We start from the raw sequence: 19,844 nt of genomic DNA, 5'->3' as shown, positions 1-19,844 counted from the left end.
TAACAAATTCAAATAACTACTTCAGAAAAGGGTGCAGAATTTCTCATTCATTTCAATCACATTTGACATTTCAGAACATTTCAAGTATTTTATAAACAAATAAATCTCCGGTGTGATCGGATCAGTTAATGTGAGTCCACTTTGAACATTCTTCATCACAAATATATTCACACCACTTAAGAAAAACAATGTGCTTAATGGGGGCCTTAAGCCCCTGCAACAGGGGGCTTTTTACCCCAAATGCTATCCTTTCACTTATTGGACATTTTTTGAAAAAATATTTAACATTGTTTGTTCACCTTGAACAAAATGGAAAATAACAAACAAGTATTTTCTCTCAAAATAACTGTGATTTCCAGAATATTCATTAGCAAAATAACTTTGCAACATTGTTAAATTATTAAATATTATATCAAATGATTTGGGGAATATTTTGCAGTGTATAGAGACAAACATGTGTTTAGGAAAGTACTGTGGTAGTTGATGATATTTAGTGTTTTGGGAGAAAATTATATCAAAGGAGCCTTTAGCCCAATTGTACCCTACTTATTCCTTCTTTTCTATTCTTTGTTCAGGTTTTTGTTAACTTTGCAAAAAAGCAGAGTGATAACCTAGAACAGCAACAGAGTTCCCCCTCTAGTGGCGGCCAATCGCCACTACAGCGACTGCTCAGTATCCTCAGGCCTCGTCCAGCTAACACAGAACTCAGCGCCCTCGTCAGTGAAGAACCAGAGGAACTGGAGACTGATGATGACGAAGGACTCATCAGCTTTGAGGAAGAGAGGGTAAGACTTTGAATACAGGCACAAACACTAAAAATATATTTTACTTGTAGATAACTTGAAAAAAGGCTTCAAAAGACTTAACTCTTTATCATATTGATATATACAGAAATGTTGTTTTATTAAAAGAGAGCCCAAACACAGCTTCTGCTGAATTCAGAATCAGATTCTAGTTGTTGTAATATAAAAATAGGAAAGTCTGTTAAAGCAGTGTAATAAACAGTAATGTCAATGTTAATTTTATAAGTTAAAATGTTAACTTTGGCAGGACACAAAAAGGAAAGCTAAAATATATATATATATAAATTCTGGGCAAAGGGTGACTACTTTAGAGATGCTAAAATATAACATAGTTTTGATTTAGTTTGGATTTAGTTTAGTCACAACATAATTCCCATTGTTCCATTTATGTTATGTTTTGATGACTTTACTATTATTCTAAAATTCTAAGAAAAAAAAGATTATATTATTATATAAGTGTTTAAAATTTGTGACCGGTAGTGTGTGAGTATAATATATATATACACAGTATATAGAGTGTGTGTGTGTGTCTGTGTGTGTCTGTGTGTGTGTGTGTGTGTGTGTGTGTGTGTGTGTGTGTGTGTGTGTGTGTGTGTGTGTGTGTGTGTGTGTGTGTGTGTATTTTTAAACAAAAAACATTCATATCAATTAAATGTTCAATCATGGTAAAATAAATAAATGACTTGAACTGAATTATAGAACATACCAGAATATATGTTCATAATAATTCTCTCTCCTCCCCCACCTCACCACCCCACCCCAAATAACAGGTGCAGTTGTCTTTTAATACAGATACTCTGTGCTGAAATTGCTGTTAAGAGACACAGAGTTTCAGAGAGATGTTCAAAACAAGCCTCAAGTTCAGACCTGTGTCTGTTCGGTGAAAGACATTTGTATGCTGTTCTTTTCCCTCTCTCTCGCTCTCTCTCTCTCTCTCTCTCTATCTCTCTCTCACTTGGAGAGGATCCATCTCCCTTGGCCTGTGAGTGGGTTGCTCTTTTCCATTTGCACTTTAATAGAGGAGTGAGAGCACAGCTCTTCTGGGAACTCCAAACAGAGATGTGGACACAGTCAGTGCCTGAACACGATCAGGGCAGAGAGAGTGTTATGTGGTACAAAATGATACTAAGAGCTTGTCTATGGGATTGCTTATGGAAAACTTGCATTATGGAAATGTTGGTTTATAGAACTGGTATCACTATAAAACTGAATATGGTGGTACGATCATTAAATTGATCAAATGTTGAAGGTCTTTTAACTGTAGTGCTGATGTCATAACATAATAATCCCTCCTGATGTAAGACCAGTTTGAGTTTAGCCTTTGGAACGTGGACTTTTTATGACTGTTTCTGCTCATATTCAGTTGAAACAGTTGTAACTGTACATTTTCTTTTTACTTTGACCTAGTTTATTTGTACCTGCATTGAGAGCATGCAAAAAGACAAGCCTGTTGTGTTGTGGGTTGAATAAATTTGACTATGCTTAAATGTTTTGAACAGATTTATTGTTATTTTGAATTGAAGAATGCAAATGTATCTGTGCAGCTTCATTGAAGTTTTTACATTGGACGCTCTAAGGCCTTTTGGACCAAACCAGCCCTGCTATGTAATTGATTGTACACAACACAAGTGTTTTGTGCTGACTTTTGTGTCTGAAAAAGTGGTTTCTCATTTATTTGATGAATGATTATTGACATTAATTGTGTAGACACTGTAATTGAAACCAGTTTCTGTCTTGGTTAAAAAAAAATCTCTAGATATATATGAATTAGTGGTGTTATTGCTAATGGTTAAAAACAGCATAATTCCAGATGTCTGTTGAAACGCTCCCGTATCAGATGTCAATAGAAACGTTCATAAGTGTCACACTATCACTGTGAAGCCAAAGGTTAACTGGGTCACTCTTAATAAAGATAGGCAGAATTCAGGTCATTGTTCATTAATGTATTTATGAGAACCCTTGAAATATGTTTATTATGAATAAAGTCTCAGAAAGTCTAATTTCAGTTTAGCCTGTTTGCACTGTAATGTAATACAAGTATGAATTTGTCTTTAATTTTTTGCTTGTTTTTTGACCTGAAATCAATTTATTATATGGTTAATTTCAAATGATGCTACTGCTGAATCATTTGTCAGTGATGTACAACAGGATCATTGGTGTTATAAAGTTGTCATCCAGTGTACTGTTTGTACTGTAATGTAATATGAGCTTGATCTTTTTGTTTTACCTGGAATCAGTTCAATATATTGTTAATTTATAATGATTCATTTATTTCAGTGATCCTTTATGTCAGTGATCCTACAGCTCAGTAACTGTATTTCACCTCTGAATCTTGCACAGTGGGCAGCCCTTAGTACTACAGTGGTGTATAATTATTCTGACATTGCTGCATAAAAGAGAGTAATGCCACGACTTTTGAGAGGAAAAGCGAGTGAGACCACTCATGAACATAAGGATGCCCTCAGTGCAATTTTTTCATGTAATATATGACCAAAGGGAAACAAAGCATGGTTTTTGAAACATGTAACCGAATTCTTTAAATATGACCAGCTGTGTGAAAACTGACCTAACAAACTCTAAACACTTATTTACTTGGTGCTCAAAGTCTTTGATTATTAAGCTGACTAGGCTGCTTCAGAATATATGTCCTGCTAAACAGAGAACCTCATCAGCCTAAATAAAGACCAGTGCAAGCTGCTTTTCACTTTGGAAATTAACATGCGCCGTGATTTAAAAGACACCAGCAAACATGAGATTGGTTGTATATCAGACTATATTATTGGATTGGTCCTGTTTATAGATAAGGGGTGATTTAGTTTGATCTTTCCAGTAAGTGCTTTGGAATATATCTTCTTGTGTATATGATTAAATATTTATGAATGTTTTTTTTTTTCATCCAGTAATACCTTTTGTTCATGTGTACTCCCTTGTAACATGATTGCCTGGACCTTTTCAGCTTGTTTTCGATTACTTTTACTGTTTCCATTCTCTTGTGCTATCTGGGGTGAACTGATGTTTTTAATATTAACAAGGAAGATGAATAATTCAATAAATTGTTAAATTGATTTTATGGCTGTTTTTTCATGAAGTGAATGCTTTGGTTGAAACAGCTAGAAATAATTTTCAGTGAGCACTTATTTAAAAATATAACTTTATTTCCAGAAGTATCCTTATATAAAACAGCCATTTTGCTATATTTAATACAATTTTAAATAGATGCTTGATTACTTAAAAAACAATGCATAGTGTTATTGTGATCTATATGATAAAAACTGTTATAAGCAGAAAAAGTGTTGGGTTTGTTAAAAAGTTACAATTCATGATTCTAAAATGCAGAGGTCACATGTTTTGACATTATTCATCTTCATCGTCAAAAGCCACACCTGTTGCAGGTTTCTTTCTGTGATAGAGAAAACTGATCAGACACATTAAACACATGATAAAACCAGTCTTATTGAAATTACTTTGCCACGTTATGTTAAACCATTTTTGGTCTACTTCATCCCATTTGCAAGCTATTGTCAATGGAGAATATACGTACACCGCAGCTGATTGTGGCCCAAATCTGATTTTCTGCTCAAATATAAAAAAAATTTGTAAGGTTGTTCAGACAACATTTTAAATGCAGCCCATATCAGACACTGGTCTGAACATCTGATGCTCATAAACTGACCATGTGTATAATACTCCCTGAGCATGCGTATAACAAACCCAGACTTGTTAATTATTTTAATATAATTAACTTAAGATTGTTATTAGCAGTCCTATTTATTTAGGCCACTTAAAGGGTTAGTTAACCCAAACAACGATTGTTAGAAGAATATTTCAGCTCTGTAGGTCCATACAATGCAAGTGAATGGGTGCCAACATTTTGAAGCTCTAAAATACACATAAATAGCATAAAAGTAATCCACATGACTCCAGTAGTTAAATCCATATCATCTTAAGCGTTATGATTGGTGTGGGTGAAAAAACGATCAATGTTTGTGTCCTTTTTTACCATCACTCTCCACCTTTGCATTCTTTGTGCATACACCCCTACTGAGCTAGGAGGAAAATTTATGGGAAAGATGGACTGAAATATTGATCCGTTTCTCACCCACACCTATCATATCACTTCCAAGGACATGGATTTAACCACTGGAGTCGTATGGATTACGTTTATGCTGTTTATGTGCATTTTGGAGCTTCAAAATTTTGGCACACATTCACTTGCATTGTATGGACCTTAAGAGCTGAAATATTCTTCTAAAAATCTTCATTTGTGAAGGAAGAAAGTCATACCCATCTAGGATGGCATGAGGGCGAGTTAATGATGAGAGAATTTTCAGGCATTTTTGGGTGAACTATCCCTTTAATGACTATCTAATAAATTATCAGTAAGTGATGGAAGACCAGATGGATAAAGTAATTTTAAATAGTCATTTACAGTCAAATGGCAGAATTTAATTAGCATTAAAGCTCAAAAATCGAAGAACAGCAGGTAAAATAGTGTTATATACACAGTACATATAAAGGTAAGAGTTGTTATCTGTAATTACTTCAGATTTCCATTGACTTGCTTGCATTCATGCTTTGATACAGAATACAGAAACCGTTTTCTGCACAAGTGACATGATCAAAGGGTGGTGTTACATAGGCTTTATCTGCCTCTTTTCATGCACGTTTTAATGTGTGAAATTCAAACGAACCACTGAACCCAACTGTTGAAACCTATAATTTTCTTTTCTTAAAAAGGAAATGAATGCATTAACATAATCCATAACAGTTACATTACGAGGCAAATCAAGCCTGCAAGTGACGGATGTTGAGTTACAGTAGATTGATGTACAAAAATCACATACAATTCTGGCTGTTCAGACTGAAGGCACATTGGAAAAAATTTATTTCCATATAAAAGTGTCCCAGATCAGATTTGAAAATGTCAGATTCAAAGTGCTTTTGGATGCTCACACGGTCATCCAAATAACAGATCTGTGTCAAACAGATGACACCGTGGAACAAAATCAGATTTGGGCCAAATTCAGCTGTGGCATGAACGTAGCCAATAACATCAATGATGATGACCTTTTTGATCCTGGGTTGATGAGAGAACCCCCAGGAAGACGTTTTCTTACTGCTACTGATGGATCCTTATGTTGTTTTCTAGGTTCAAATACTAAAACAGAAAGCAGCCACTAGTATTCATATACTCTTAAATGTGTATAGACAATTTCCAAAGTCCATTTGAACAAACCTAAACAGTAATGTCTTAACTAACCAGTAGTTCTCTTCTGAGGGCTGCTGACTGGATAAAATGAAGATGTAGCACCTAGAATTATGAAAAAAGCAAACATCTAGTATGTCTGGGCTTCATTTCTTTTTTTATAATAGAGCATAGTGACTAAATTAATCGTTGTTTACCTCCATTCTCTAGCTGTGTCAGGCTGTCAGCCATCTCAAAAAGCAGGTCTTTGACTTCTGTCCTCCCCTCTGAGTCAGTGAGTTTTGACAGAGACAGAGTCAGATCTGTGGGCTCACAACCTAAATGCAGCACAGCACTGTCCTCCTGCAGTGTCACAAATGCTCGGCCAGTCCTACATGCACATCTGTCCAGATACACAAGGGGACATTCTCACGGAGCACACGAACCAAAAAATGAGACCATTGAATCATCATTTATTTATCACGTTATTTTCACCATGGCTTACTTGAGTTTCAAAGTATAGTCTTCTGTGGATTTTAATGAGAACTTCTTGAGCTGTAAAGAAATACGATTTTCTCACATTATGAAATAAGGTTAATAAAATCATATTAAAATTAAACGGGCTTCATCAACAAATTCTTACAAACTGAGACAGGATCTCTTCTGAGAGATGTATTTTCCAAACATCTTCGCCATTGGTAAATCTAAAGGAAACAGGACGCCATGGAATGAAAAATACTCTTAAATTAAAGCTACCAGAAAACCTATAATAATAAACAATACCTGTTCTATAAACTCACCCTATTATGTCTCCTGCTGATCTCTTTTGTGTAAAAAAGACATACTTGGACTGATCCTTTTTATCCAGCAATGTGCAGAGAACATATTTGGATTCGGATCTTTTCTGTTCCATCGTACTTTACCGAGGCATTACACTAGTAGAGAGTAAAAAAAATCTCCATCCTTCTAAATCAGGAACTGTTCACCAAAACAACGACAACGATTTAAAAGACCAGCCAATCAGATGTTAGCGCCCCGGAAGTTGTTATGTCTTTCAATTCCTATTTAAATCTTAAAATTATAAAAGAAACTAATTGTGTCCACCTTTATTCAAAATGATTACATTATTAAATGACCAGCTGCCACGGTATTCTCATATTCTGGCATGTTGGACTTACCAACTTAAAAAAAAGTGATGGTAATGTAATACAAAAAATGTCTGGTTTAAAGCGGGGCACATAAAATGGAAGTGAACAGGGCCAATTCTTAAACGTTTAAATATGCACAGTTTCTAAAGTACAGCTACAAGACCTAAACAAAATGCATGTTAACATCGGCGGTGTCTAGTTTGAAAGGCTGCATGCTAGGTAGGTCGCGTCATTTGAAGGCTGCCTTCGTAGGACAAACGGAAACGGAACTTAATATGGTTGCACAGCACGCCAAACTTTAACAAGCGCGAGCGCTTTGAGTGACCAGGGAACACAGTCCCTTTAGAAGGGAATGTATAAGGTCAATTTTAGGAGAGTTATAATGATTTAAAGTGAGGAAAAAAAAAAAAAAAAAAAAACATTTTACAGGTGTACTTTTTGTCTAACACTTCATTTTAAATATATATTAATACATATTATATACTCTACACCCATCTACTGAGGTAGCCTACTTCCACTTACGTTTGAACATCTTATTTACGGGAAAATTGGCGTTATTTTTTATTTTATTTTTACATTTCCGTTGAAGCAAAGAATTGTGGGTTGTGAGTGTCCAGAAGAATGTACTTCATCCTCCGAATTCCCGTGAAAAAGGACGCATTCGATTTTTTTAACTGCATATTAACATACATGACATAAAGAGAAAATTCCACATAATCAACATTGTATAATTTCCATCTCAGGTAGGCCTACAAAGGATTTATTATTATTATCATTTACATAATAAGATAGGCCTACAGAAAAATTAAACAAATAAAAATAATAATGCCAGGGTATTATAAACAAAACAAACAAAGGGATAAGATGACATTTATCTATCAATTTTGAATTTGCAAACAATATTACAAGCCCTGGAAGCTTTTTTTATACTTACACTTATACAAAATATAACAGTATTGTTTAAAATAATTTATAAAATGAAAAAAAAAATTGGTTTATCACCAGACCACTTCATTTTATATGAAACTTCCCCAATAAAACTAGCAATTGAATGATGTATACTTTATCCTTTTCTATAGGTCGCATTCGAAGTGTCCTACTCCCTTTTCTGAAACGAGACAGCCTTGATGACGTATGCGGCCGACAAATGCGACCTCTGGAGGACGCAGCCTTCCAAACGAGACAGCCATTGTTTTAGTTGGATAAAACTCGCTTGCTCAGCATTTTTGTGTAATTATATCTGATTTTACGTTACTTCGTTGCCATGACGACAGCCATATACCCTAAAATCTTAAAACTGCCATAAAAATGACAAATTAATCAACTTTACAGCTCAAATGATAAAGAAGTCGTAACAGAAGAATAAAATAAAATGCTTTTATAAAATTATAATATTCACATTTCTTAATTTAAAGGTGCGCTCAGTCATTGTAATCCAATAAACGTTTTGTCAAATTCTGCAAATATCTCCTCACAGTCTGCTAGGTGTCCGTTCTGCAATCATGTACAAATGCATATATTTTTGTGTTGCTGTCTTTTTCAGCAGACTGGTCCTGACTCCCTCTGGGTCCAAACTGGTCCCTGAGCAACTCCACTCCCCCCTTTCCTCAGGAGCCACCTCAAACCAGTGTTGGGCTCACAGAGTCTGGAGGCCACCTCAGTATCCAGTACGAGTCTCCCACTGCCAGCTTTGAAACCTCTCTGGAGAATGACTCGGGGCGGTACGTACAAGACCACTTTCCTTCACCAGAGAAAGGTTCGGTTCCCTTGTGCCACCAAAACAGCGCCAACCCGGATCTCAGAATAGCATTCTGAGATGCTATTATTCTCACCACAATTGTACAGAGCAGTTATCAGAGTTACTGTAGACTTTGTCAGTTTCAACCAGTCTGGCCATTCCCTGTTGACCTCTCTCATTAACAAGAGTACAATTGTGGTGAGAAGAATAGCATCTCACAATGCTATTCTGAGATGCAGATTGGCGCAGTTTTGGCAACACAAGGGGGACATACACAAAATGTTGAGGCTGATCGGTGTATTTGTAAGCTATTAGTTCTCCTTTTGCTTTACACCAGTGGCTAAACCTTTTGTCAAATGTGATTTGTACAAATAAACCATAGCCATATTAATAAACATGTATCTATTTATTTCTTTTTTTAAATGACATGTTCCTCTAAGGAGTTATTTAGTTATTTATTGAAATGTATGTGGTTTTGACATGGTTTGGATGTATATCAGCAGTCCCAGGCAAACTGAAAATGTGAAGGATGTCAGTTTTAAGTGCATTTCTGCAAAACTGACTATACAGCAGAAAATATTTATTTTCATGAATATGACCTGTGATTTTTGTTGGAAAAAGTTGCTTAAAGTCCATTGCAAATCTCTGAAGTGCACAATATAATTGTTCTTAATTAATAAAGTTCTTGGGATGCAACTTGAACAATTTTCCTTCTTGTGTTTTCTCCAAGCCATATTTTTCAAGATTCTCCTTCGTGAAAACACCCTCCTCAATGTCTCTCTCAATCTGTGGAGCCACCACCTGAGTGAAGAGCTCCTCTGGAGTCATGGGCTGCTCTGTTCCTTCTGGGGTCTTGTAAGATACATAGGGTTTCAGGTTAAATCCCTCCAAATTAGGCACCACAAACTCTGGTATCATGGCCCGTACAGGTATGAATTTTCTGCTGGAGGTGAGCACTCCAGTGGGTCTGGCGCCTCTACTCTTGTAGAATGTCCTAGGGCCACGCTTACTTGTGAACTCAGCCATTCTGTCAGCTCCTCTCACAAGCCCCCGTGTCAGCGCTGAGAGCACCCCCATCTGAGCAATTTATCTGCAGCAACTACCTATAAAAGAGGAAATGTAAGTCATCAATACTTGTACAATGCATTAATAAACTCCTTATATAATAGTGACATTGTGATTACGGCCAGCTAGAAAGAATATACATTATTTATACCCTTATCAATGGAAACATGGAAACACTTCATGTTGGGGCAGAACTATCTGTTTTTTAAAATGTTTATTCGACCAGCGTAGGAAATCAGTTTCAAAACAACTTCTATTTTGGTAAATCCGTATGGTGATGATAGTGTCGCAGAAATGACACACATGAGCACGAGAAAGAAGAATTATAAATTAAGTAAAAAAAAGAAAGCTGGAGAAGATTAGTTTCCAGCATGACAAAAGGACTCCATAAATACAAAATATCAAACCTAATACAGAAAACAAAACAATCACATCAAACAGCATAATACACTTTTGACTTCAAAACAAGAAATTGCAAACATTCTAGCAAAAACTTTCGAAAAACAATTCATCTATGGAGAACTGTCTTCCTGCTTTTCGATCTTTTCATGCTCAACAAGAAAATGAAAGATTAACTTTGGCTCTAGTAATACAGAGCCATAAAACCAAACTTGTTCTATGTAAGAACGATCCATTAAAGCAAGCCATTAAAAAAATCCCACGACACAGCTGTTGGACCAGATAAAATTCACTACCAATTTTTGAAGAATCTACCAGCTTTTTCTGGAAAAGCTTCTTAGAAATGTTTAACTCCATCTGGATGTGCACTTTCATATGTGAAATTTAGCCATTAAAATAAAAAAAATATATAAAATAAATGTGGGTTTGTTTATCGTTGGAGTTTACAATAATACTTAAAAGAACATCTTTCCACTGTAATGTAAAATAAAACAATAAAATCAAGTACATTTTGCTTTACATTCTATCATTTTAAAACTTGGTTAAATAATGTTTAACAGGGTATATTCTGTGAAAGAGTTTAAAAGACACTTCTTTAACCTGGTTTCTTAAGATATAGCAATTGGGCAGAAGCCAGACTTTTTTTCCAGTCATCATCACTCACATACTGACTCCAATATGCAATTACATTCCAGATGTAAAGTATTGTGAGGTGAAAAGTTGTGTTTGTAAATTAAACACGCTAGTAAAGCTTGACGATGAAATGCAGAAAGTTTCACAGGTATTTTGTTAATATCAAAATTGCAAACAAGGAAGAAATGTATGCCACCCAAACTAGATCAAATATGGAGGGGAATAATATTTCAAATGGATACTGGATACTTAACTATTTTTTTAATCCAGTTGATTTTAAATGTATTGTTTAAAGTAGCGAAATTCAGGAAATTAAGACCACCATTTTCATACGAGTTCATTACGATCGTTTTTCTTATATAATGTATCCTATTTATCCAAACAAAATCAAAGAGCATATTATCAATCTCCTTCAATATCTTATCAACCTGAATAGCCATAGCTGTATAAGTTAACCGGGATATACCTTCTGCTTTAGAAATCAAAACTATCCCTCTTAATGACAAGTCTCTTAAAAGCCATTGATTAAACTTCCTCCGAGTCTTTTGGATAATAGGATTAAAATTTAATGAACTTCTATTCTGTTGATTCTTATTTATTGTAATTCCTAGGGCGACGCTTTTGATGTGATCGGCCCCTAACCTAGTATTTGTACGTGCATTTGTAGCAGTAAGCAAGCGTACTAGCGAAATTCGTATAAACGAAATGTAAAAAATCTGTTGTAATTTGCAAACTTTTCAAATGGAGGTCGTCAAACTTGCCGCATCCCAGGTTAAATGTCATGCTCACGTCAACATAATGAATCAATAATTTATGTAGCCAAAAACGGTTCACTGCAATTATTTTAGACATTGTACTCCAATAATGAAAGCTTCGCAAACCACAATGTCATGTACAAGTTAATTAACTGGTATATGAAAATTACTAAAGAAACACACTAACCTTGAACAGTGTGCTTTCAAGAGAACCCTTCTGGTCCCACGTTACACGTCTTAAAGAAATCGAGTGTGATTGGTCAGATCAGCCCGGAGGCAGCCAATAGGAGTAACGAATACTGACTAGGGGAATTGTGTTGGTCTGACATTGTAAATAGAATCCCGGGAGATTCTAAAATACATCGAGATTGACAAAAACAGAGTTTTGAAAAGCCATTCAGTAGGTGTTTTCTATTGTTCACTTATATATTTACATTATTTGCATGTAGGAACTCCGCGATATATGGTTAAAAAAAATAAAATAAGTACCTGTGATTGACCACGTAGTGTCTCTGTTTACAAGCGGCTTTTGTGTAAACAACGGCTGTGTTTGCCCCTAACCCAGATTAGCATGCACACCTTCCGCAGCAGTCCATGCTACACAAAGTAATCAGTCACTTAATGCTTTCTGTTCCTGTGAGAAGATGTTTTTATATTTTTTAATTGCACACCCCACCTTCACCCTGGGTGTTTGACTTAATTTTGCCCTGGGAGAGGGACTCATAAATAACATATCAGGCCAGGGGGTCAGATTGCAGTAAATCTCCGTTTTCCCAAACGCATCTTTATCTAAATTAACGTGAGCTTTGAACCGCTTGTCCATTAAGTGCAAACATATCTTTCTGACATCTTTCACAGTTTATCAAAGACAATGGGAGATTTAATAAATTGTGTGTATATATATATATATATATATATATAATTAATTTAATTTAATTTAATTTGACCAATTGTCACACATTATACATACATTTCTGCATATACATGGTGAAATTATTTATTTTTCACATATCCCAGCTAAGCTGGGGTCAGAGTGCAGGGTCAGCCATGATACGGCGCCCCTGGAGCAGATAGGTTCAAGGGCCTTGCTCAAGGGCCCAACAGTGGTGTCTTGGTGGTGTTGGGGCTTGAACCCACGACCTTCTGATCAGTAACCCAGAGCCTTAACCGCTGAGCCACCACTGCCATATATATATATATATACACACACACAATTTATATATATATATTGATAATTGGGAAGCCAATGTAAAATGTTTACAAGCATTTAAATGCATAAATGTAAAATATTTCAGAGGATATACAAGTGTTGAAATCAATAGGCAGTCTGCGCATGCAACGTGATAGGTCTAAATTTACAAAACACGTAATATAATAGAATGTTTTATTAGCCTTCTTTGATAAGCATAGTTGTAATAGTTGTATATAACCATATATAAATATTCCTAAATAAATAATTAAAATATATTTAACAAAGGAGATTAGAGTAAGAGTGTGCAATGAGAACTTCCCTTTCACTCCTCCTCTTCCTCCTTCCTCCAGTGGCTGGTTCAAACCAGCTCTCTCTTTTTTTTTACAAGGCAGTAACAAATTGCATGATGCATAGTGGCACTAAGGCTTCAAGTGCACAATGCATCATTAGGGGTCTTCCCAGTGCCTTGAAATCTAACCAGACAATCTATTAATATATAGATAGTTTTATGAGCTCAACACTGATGCCCGTCATTTTAATCCTGTTCTGTGTGCATTTGTTCAGTTTCCAGCCACAAGAACAAAACTTTAGTCTATGTGAGAGCCCCTCGTGATTCACATAGTGTACATTCACGTTGCATGCATTTATTGTGTCACTTTCATTAATCTCTTAGTTTGAGCATCAATAAATGTGAAACTCCATCTTACTAAAGCCACCATTATTTCTTTCATTAAATTCTGTAATAGGAAATACATTTCGGCGCCTCAACAAGGTTACTGACAACTTCCACATTTGATAGTGTTTCTGCATTATAACTCCTGGACATATATTGGTCAAAGTGATCAGCACCATTGGACTGAACAGCTCAAAGAACGAAGAACTTGATTCACCTTTATAACGACGTGCTGGTTTGGGAAACAGGCATTACTCCATTGTAAAATAACGAGCAACGTTAGTTAAGATGATCATAAAAGTTTAAGTTCCAACGTTATCGGGAAACCCAGCCAAAGTCTTTTGAAGTTTGTAAAAGTTTGTCATCTTTATTAATGTAAAAATAGTTTAGACAAACATTTCAAGCACCCTATCTTAAGATGTCACCTACTGTGTATGAAAAGAAATGATCAGTTCTCTTCTGTAGGAGATTTTGTGAAAAATGGATAACCCAAGGAAATAAGCATAATGCAAACAACTATATTTTTAGCAAACTGCGTTTATTTAATTGTTCTCCATTCTGGTAGATATGGAAGACAAAGATCAAGAGGATACTTGCAGTATATACCCGGTAATACATCTTAAAATGAGTGATGGTGGCGTAGTGGGCTAAAGCACATAAGCTAAAGCACATAACTGTTAATCAGATGGTTGCTAGTTTGAACCCCACAGCCACCACCATTGTGTCCTTGAGCAAGGCACTTAACTCCAGGTTGCTCCGGGGGGATTGTCCCTGTAATAAGTGCACTGTAAGTCTGTAACTTTGGATAAAAGCGTCTGCCAAATGCATAAATGTGAATGTAAAATTAAGCCCTTGCCCTTAATTATTTTTTATCAAATGTATAGCTAATGATACACACTTTATCAGTATCTGTCAAATAATAAAGCCATGCTAGTTCTATATGCATTGATCAGATGTTGGCTCACAGTACACTATTTAAAGGGACGACCCTGTTACTATTTTTACCTCCTTTATAAAGTTCTTCTTCTAAAGAAAGTAATTGACATTTTAAAACATATTTATGAAATCATTGGCACTCACATGAGATGAAGACTTGAGTCATATCAGTTACCTTATAAAAGATGTTTTATATTACATGGAGAGGGTCCCCTTGTGGGGCTGCCATGTTGGGATCACATGGCCAGCCGAATGCTACTCGCTTAATCTTTGTTACCACATTGGACACTTTCACTCATAGAATAAATCAGCCCTGGCTGACTGTGATTAGTGAGTTTCTACCAATGGCGTAGATTTGGTTTGAACGCTGAGGGGGACCAAATATGGGTCTAGCGGGGAGAGGTGGGGTGGGTTTTTTTTGGGAAGTGTTTCATTACAACACATTACACAATGCATAATAACAGTTCAAATTAATGCACAGATAAATTAAAAAGTCTATTCAACATCGGGATGCCGCGGTGTGAGTTTTTGATGGTTAGATTGTAACGTTCCGGTGTTGTCTGTCCTATGTTCTCTGTTTTCACCCATCACGTTTATGTCATGTTTCCTGGTCTGCTCCGTGTTTTCCGTCTCACCTGTCACCGCTCCCATTCCATGTCACGTTTTCCCTGTTGTCCGCCTGTAGTCTCACTGTCCGAGCGTAAAACTACATTTCCCACAATTCCCGGCCCACGTCACTGCCTGCACTCATCAGTGTTTCCACCTGTGTCTCGTTGAGTCTTGATTGTGTTTGTGTATTTAACTGTGTCTGTTTCTCCTTTCCCTTGTCGGTCTTTGTTGTAAGTTTATGCCTGTTTCCCATGCTTCCATCATTGTTACTTCGCCGTTGTTATACCCGTTTATGCCTCCCGTTAACCCTTTGTTTGCCGTTCGTGTTTTGTTTATCTTTTTCCCATCGTGGATGTTTACTTTTGTTCATGTTTGTATTACCCTTGTTGTCTAAATAAAACCTCCGCTGCGACTAGATCCTCATCCTGTGTCTGCCTCCACCGTCAATCGTGACAGAAAGACCGACCACAAATGGATCTAGCAGCGGTTTTCACCACACTGGCCCATGCAAATTTTCCCGTTTGCGAGTACTCACGGCTCTTCTCCACGGTCGCCATCCACACCGGGTTCGACGACGCTTCCCTGAAGCTCATCTACCGGAGCGGGTTACCATCAGCCCAGTGGTGGGAAGCGCCGGAATTCGAAGAGCACACTTTGAGGGAGTACGTGAGTCTCACCCTCAAGAAACTGGCACCCGAGGAACCACTCCTCGTGTTTCCGGCTGTCGAGCCTGAGCCCCTGCCTTTCCGGATCGATGAGCCAGCGCAGCCAACTTCTTCCGCCCGGAGAAGGAGGAGAAGGAAAGCCTCCACTCTCCAGCTCACGCCTGCCACGGTCAGCGAGTCAGCGCCTGCCACGGTCAGCGAGTCAGCGCCTGCCACGGTCAGCGAGTCGGCACCTACGCATATCACGGTCAGCGAGTCGGCACCTACGCATATCACGGTGAGCGAGCCAACGCCTACGCACATCACTGTGAGCGAGCCTGTCACCCCTGAAGTCCCTGAGCCAGCGCCTGTAGCCTCGACCGTCCCTGAGCCAGCGCCTGTAGCCTCGACCGTCCCTGAGCCAGCGCCTGTAGCCTCGACCGTCCCTGAGCCAGCGCCCCTCGAACCCTCTAGGGCTCCGCCCCCTGAGCCTCCTACGGCTCCGCCTCTCGAGCCTCCTACGGCTCTGCTCCCAGAGACTCCAGAGCTTTCTACGGCTCCACCTCTTAAGCCTCCTACGGCGCCTCCTGAGCCCTCCTCGGCCCCGCCTCCTGAGCCCTCCTCGGCCCCGCCTCCTGAGCCCTCCTCGGCTCCGTCCCCAGAGCCTTCCAGGCCTCCGCCTCCTAGGCCTTCCTCAGCACCGTCTCCTGAGCCCCCAGAGCCTCCCTCAGCTTTATCTCCAAGGCCCCTTGGATCAGCCCTAGCCCTTTGGCCGCCTCCCAGGCCCCCTGAACCGGCCCTTGCCTTACGGCCAGCCTCCGGGCCATCTAAACCCAACCCTGCCCGGGCAATACCTCCCAGACCACCGAAACCTGTCCCTGCCCGGTCGATACCTCCCTGGCCTCCTAAACCTTTCCCCTTGTGCCCCCGTGGACTGCCTAATTTCCCCTTGTGCCCCCGTGGACTGCCTAATTGCTCCTTGTACCCCCTTACTGTCTTTGTGTGCCTTGTGTCCCCTTTGGTCTGTTAGTTTTTCCTCCCTTTTAGCCCCTCGCCCTGTACATCTGTTTATTCCTGTTGGTTCTTCCCTCCTGTCTCTTAGGACCGTCTGGAATCCGGTCCTTTTGAGGGGGGGATTATGTAACGTTCCGGTGTTGTCTGTCCTATGTTCTCTGTTTTCACCCATCACGTTTTTCATGTTTCCTGGTCTGCTCCGTGTTTTCCGTCTCACCTGTCACCGCTCCCATTCCATGTCACGTTTTCCCTGTTGTCCGCCTGTAGGCTCACTGTCCGAGCGTAAAACTACATTTCCCACAATTCCCGGCCCACGTCACTGCCTGCACTCATCAGTGTTTCCACCTGTCTCGTTGAGTCTTGATTGTGTTTGTGTATTTAACCGTGTCTGTTTCTCCTTTCCCTTGTCGGTCTTTGTAAGTGTATGCCTGTTTCCCATGCTTCCATCATTGTTACGTCTCCGTTGTTATACCCGTTTATGCCTCCCGTTAACCCTTTGTTTGCCTTTCGTGTTTTGTTTATCTTTTTCCCATCGTGGATGTTTGTATTACCCTTGTTGTCTAAATAAAACCTCCGCTGCGACTAGATCCTCATCCTGTGTCTGCCTCCACCGTCAATCGTGACATAGATTACCGTTTGAGAAAAAAATCACGGTTGACCGGTTTTACAATTATTTGCACATCTCCTTATCTCCAACAGCACTGATGCAAAAATGCATATCGTATAACCATTTAACTTCTATGTGGACATATTTCTGGGGGATATGTGGACACTAAGGGAAGTCCGATAATAAGAAAATGTATAAATACACACACACAAAAAAAGGTAATAGATGGCACAGCACAACACCGCTTATGCATATCCCGCGCTCAGTGATGTACTTAAGTGTAAACAAAGTGCTTCAAAAGTGAGCAACTGAGATAACTGTGGGTGCGCATCATGTAGTTCATGGCATCCAACAGTGTGTGTGGTTTTTTTTTTTTTTTTCCTGCATCAGTTTATTAAAGCAATCAGTTTTTCTGTCAGATTTTTAAAGGATATGAGTCAGGTAGATCGAATTCCTTTGTTATATTTTGGGATTTAAGTGTTTAAGCTTCACTTTCATGTGAATTGAAAGTTCATGTTCATTCGCAACACCTGGGCATTAAAGCACCACGCGGCCACCATCTGTAACCATAGCAACCACTCCAGTACCCACACAGGTACAAGAGTTTTCCCATTTAGGCATACAAAATCTTATGAAAGTTTTTTAACCGTGGATGCTGTGGAGAGAGAAAGACACACACATGGCCGTGCTGCATGTTTATGTGTGTGTTTGTCTTATGGTTTATGTTTGTTTTATGTTGAGTTTTGCATTAAAACTTTAAGTTGACTCTTCAGCCAGTTCCCGCCTCCTCCATGCCCGTCCTTTAACTGTTACATACAAATATTAGAAAAATGACACATTTCAGCTTTAAAATGCTTTTCAAAAGGATTTATGAGTAACACTGTAGACACTCAAAGCACACATCTTTCCATGCAGTTTTTGCTTAATTCTCAATGTCTTCATTTCCTCCTGCCCATCCAACAGAGGCTGCTGTCAGGTGGGCATCATTCGGGCACTGAGTGAAGCAGGAATGAATCCCTGTAGATCTGATTGGTGGCACCTCCATCGGTTCGCTGATAGGGGCTCTCTATGCTGAAGAGCGAAGCGTCAGTCGTATGACAGTCAGGGCATGCCAGTGGGCCATGGTGAGACCATTAAGCAATAACATTGATAAATTTAGGTCTACCATCAACTTTATTAATTATAAATTGTTATCTCTTTCTGTATACACAAAAGGACTTTGGATCTATTTTTAAGAAGATCACAGACTTGACCTTCCCGGTGACATCCATGTTTACTGGAAAATGTAAGTGTAATCCTTAAATCTCTTTGCATTTTAGGATAGGATCTTTGGATCCCATATTTCAATATCACCACAGACATCACCGGCTCTTCCATGAGTGCACACTGATGGTTAGCTGGTTAGATTGTTTCATCTTTACCATCTCTTGTGTAGGATTTAAATAGTCTACTATATGTATACTCTGTCTGTTAGGCTCTCTGTGGAGGTATGTTCATGCTAGTATGTCTCTTTCTGGGTACCTTCCCCCTCTATGTGACCCTAAAGATGGACACTTACTCCTGGATGGTGGCTGCATAAATAATCTACCAGGTTAAGTGTTTGTATCTTCTGTATAGATGCTAATGACCAAATTAAATGTTACAATTACAATATAAAGTGTCTCTTGTATTTTCTGTTTAAAGATGACATGGCTCGCTCGATGGGTGCCAAGTTGGTTGATGTTAGAGTCAAGATGAGACTAATCTTACCAACTAAAAATATCCTAAAAACATCCTAAAAATATATGGGTAAAATATCCCTTACCAGAGGGTGATTGTCCTAAGTTTAAATTTTTTTTTTTAATTACTTTCTTACACTGACAGAAGAGTCTGAGTACCAGACAGACAATGATGAGGATGCAGTGCTGTCAGGCTTTGATCTGTCCAACCCGAACAGGGAGGAGGAGGAGGAGGAGGAGACTGCAGATACAGCTGATACAGTAAGATGACTGGAGAGAAGACAAAAACATGCTTTTATGATTTAGTATGGCTTGTACTTTGAATACGTATGATTTTCATCTTCCAAACAGGAAGATGAAATGGAGATCAGGCACAGGAGGCATTGAGCACACAACCACATCAGCCACATCACCTAAACTCAGATACCTCTTGTCCAAGATGTTTAGATGTTTTCTTTTTAGAATGGGCCCATATGAGGAGATTTTAACTAAACTAAAGTTATGTTCATTAAAGGAATTCTCTTGCTTAAATGTTTAAAAACTAACAAATCATTAGAAAAAACTCTAGCAGACCTGGGTAACTCAGCGAGTATTGACGCTGACTACCACCCCTGGAGTCGTGATTTCAAATCTAGGGTGTGCTGAGTGACTCCAGCCAGGTCTCCAAAGCAACCAAGTTTGCCCGGTTGCTAGGGAGGGTAGAGTCACATGGGGTAACCTCCTTG

At 38.5% G+C, this 19,844-nt stretch overlaps 4 protein-coding genes across 5 annotated transcripts in view; 2 read left to right on the top strand and 2 right to left on the bottom strand.

Moving 5' to 3' along the window:
* Positions 1-2,417, top strand: part of LOC127637640 (ATP-binding cassette sub-family A member 2-like) — a 92,251-nt gene extending 89,834 nt beyond the window's left edge. Inside the window, exons 49-50 of the mRNA XM_052118811.1 lie at positions 576-785; positions 1,574-2,417. Coding sequence (XP_051974771.1) covers positions 576-785; positions 1,574-1,609 — 246 coding nt within the window. The 3' untranslated portion in view covers positions 1,610-2,417. The remainder of the gene's footprint in view (positions 1-575; positions 786-1,573) is intronic.
* A 1,548-nt stretch (positions 2,418-3,965) lies between these two features.
* Positions 3,966-7,286, bottom strand: paxx (PAXX non-homologous end joining factor). Of its 2 annotated transcripts, XM_052118799.1 has the most exons (7): positions 6,789-7,283; positions 6,632-6,692; positions 6,494-6,543; positions 6,207-6,391; positions 6,064-6,114; positions 5,871-5,961; positions 3,966-4,203 (listed from the first exon to the last, which is right to left on the bottom strand). In XM_052118799.1, exons 1-7 carry the CDS (start codon positions 6,899-6,901, stop codon positions 4,158-4,160), a joined length of 597 nt encoding a protein of 198 aa, XP_051974759.1. In that variant the 5' UTR covers positions 6,902-7,283; the 3' UTR covers positions 3,966-4,157. The 2 variants fall into 2 exon arrangements, with proteins under 2 accessions (XP_051974759.1, XP_051974749.1); XM_052118789.1 differs by lacking the exon at positions 3,966-4,203 and having other exon boundaries at positions 5,009-5,961; positions 6,789-7,286.
* Positions 7,287-9,081: 1,795 nt separating this feature from the next.
* LOC127642960 (39S ribosomal protein L41, mitochondrial) lies at positions 9,082-12,027 on the bottom strand. The gene is made up of 2 exons (XM_052125432.1): positions 11,914-12,027; positions 9,082-9,977 (listed from the first exon to the last, which is right to left on the bottom strand). The coding sequence occupies exon 2, from the start codon at positions 9,949-9,951 to the stop codon at positions 9,544-9,546; it is 408 nt and encodes a 135-aa protein (XP_051981392.1). The 5' UTR covers positions 9,952-9,977; positions 11,914-12,027; the 3' UTR covers positions 9,082-9,543.
* Positions 12,028-16,378: 4,351 nt separating this feature from the next.
* On the top strand, positions 16,379-19,334 carry LOC127643117 (patatin-like phospholipase domain-containing protein 7). The gene is made up of 5 exons (XM_052125695.1): positions 16,379-17,619; positions 18,365-18,525; positions 18,617-18,686; positions 18,876-18,992; positions 19,085-19,334. Exons 2-5 carry the CDS (start codon positions 18,496-18,498, stop codon positions 19,177-19,179), a joined length of 312 nt encoding a protein of 103 aa, XP_051981655.1. The 5' UTR covers positions 16,379-17,619; positions 18,365-18,495; the 3' UTR covers positions 19,180-19,334.
* The last annotated feature ends 510 nt before the right edge of the window (positions 19,335-19,844 follow it).

This window comes from Xyrauchen texanus, chromosome 4 (assembly GCF_025860055.1).
Source record: "Xyrauchen texanus isolate HMW12.3.18 chromosome 4, RBS_HiC_50CHRs, whole genome shotgun sequence".
In the NCBI taxonomy this organism is placed as follows: domain Eukaryota; kingdom Metazoa; phylum Chordata; class Actinopteri; order Cypriniformes; family Catostomidae; genus Xyrauchen; species Xyrauchen texanus.
This window is presented reverse-complemented; position numbering and strand designations above follow the sequence as displayed.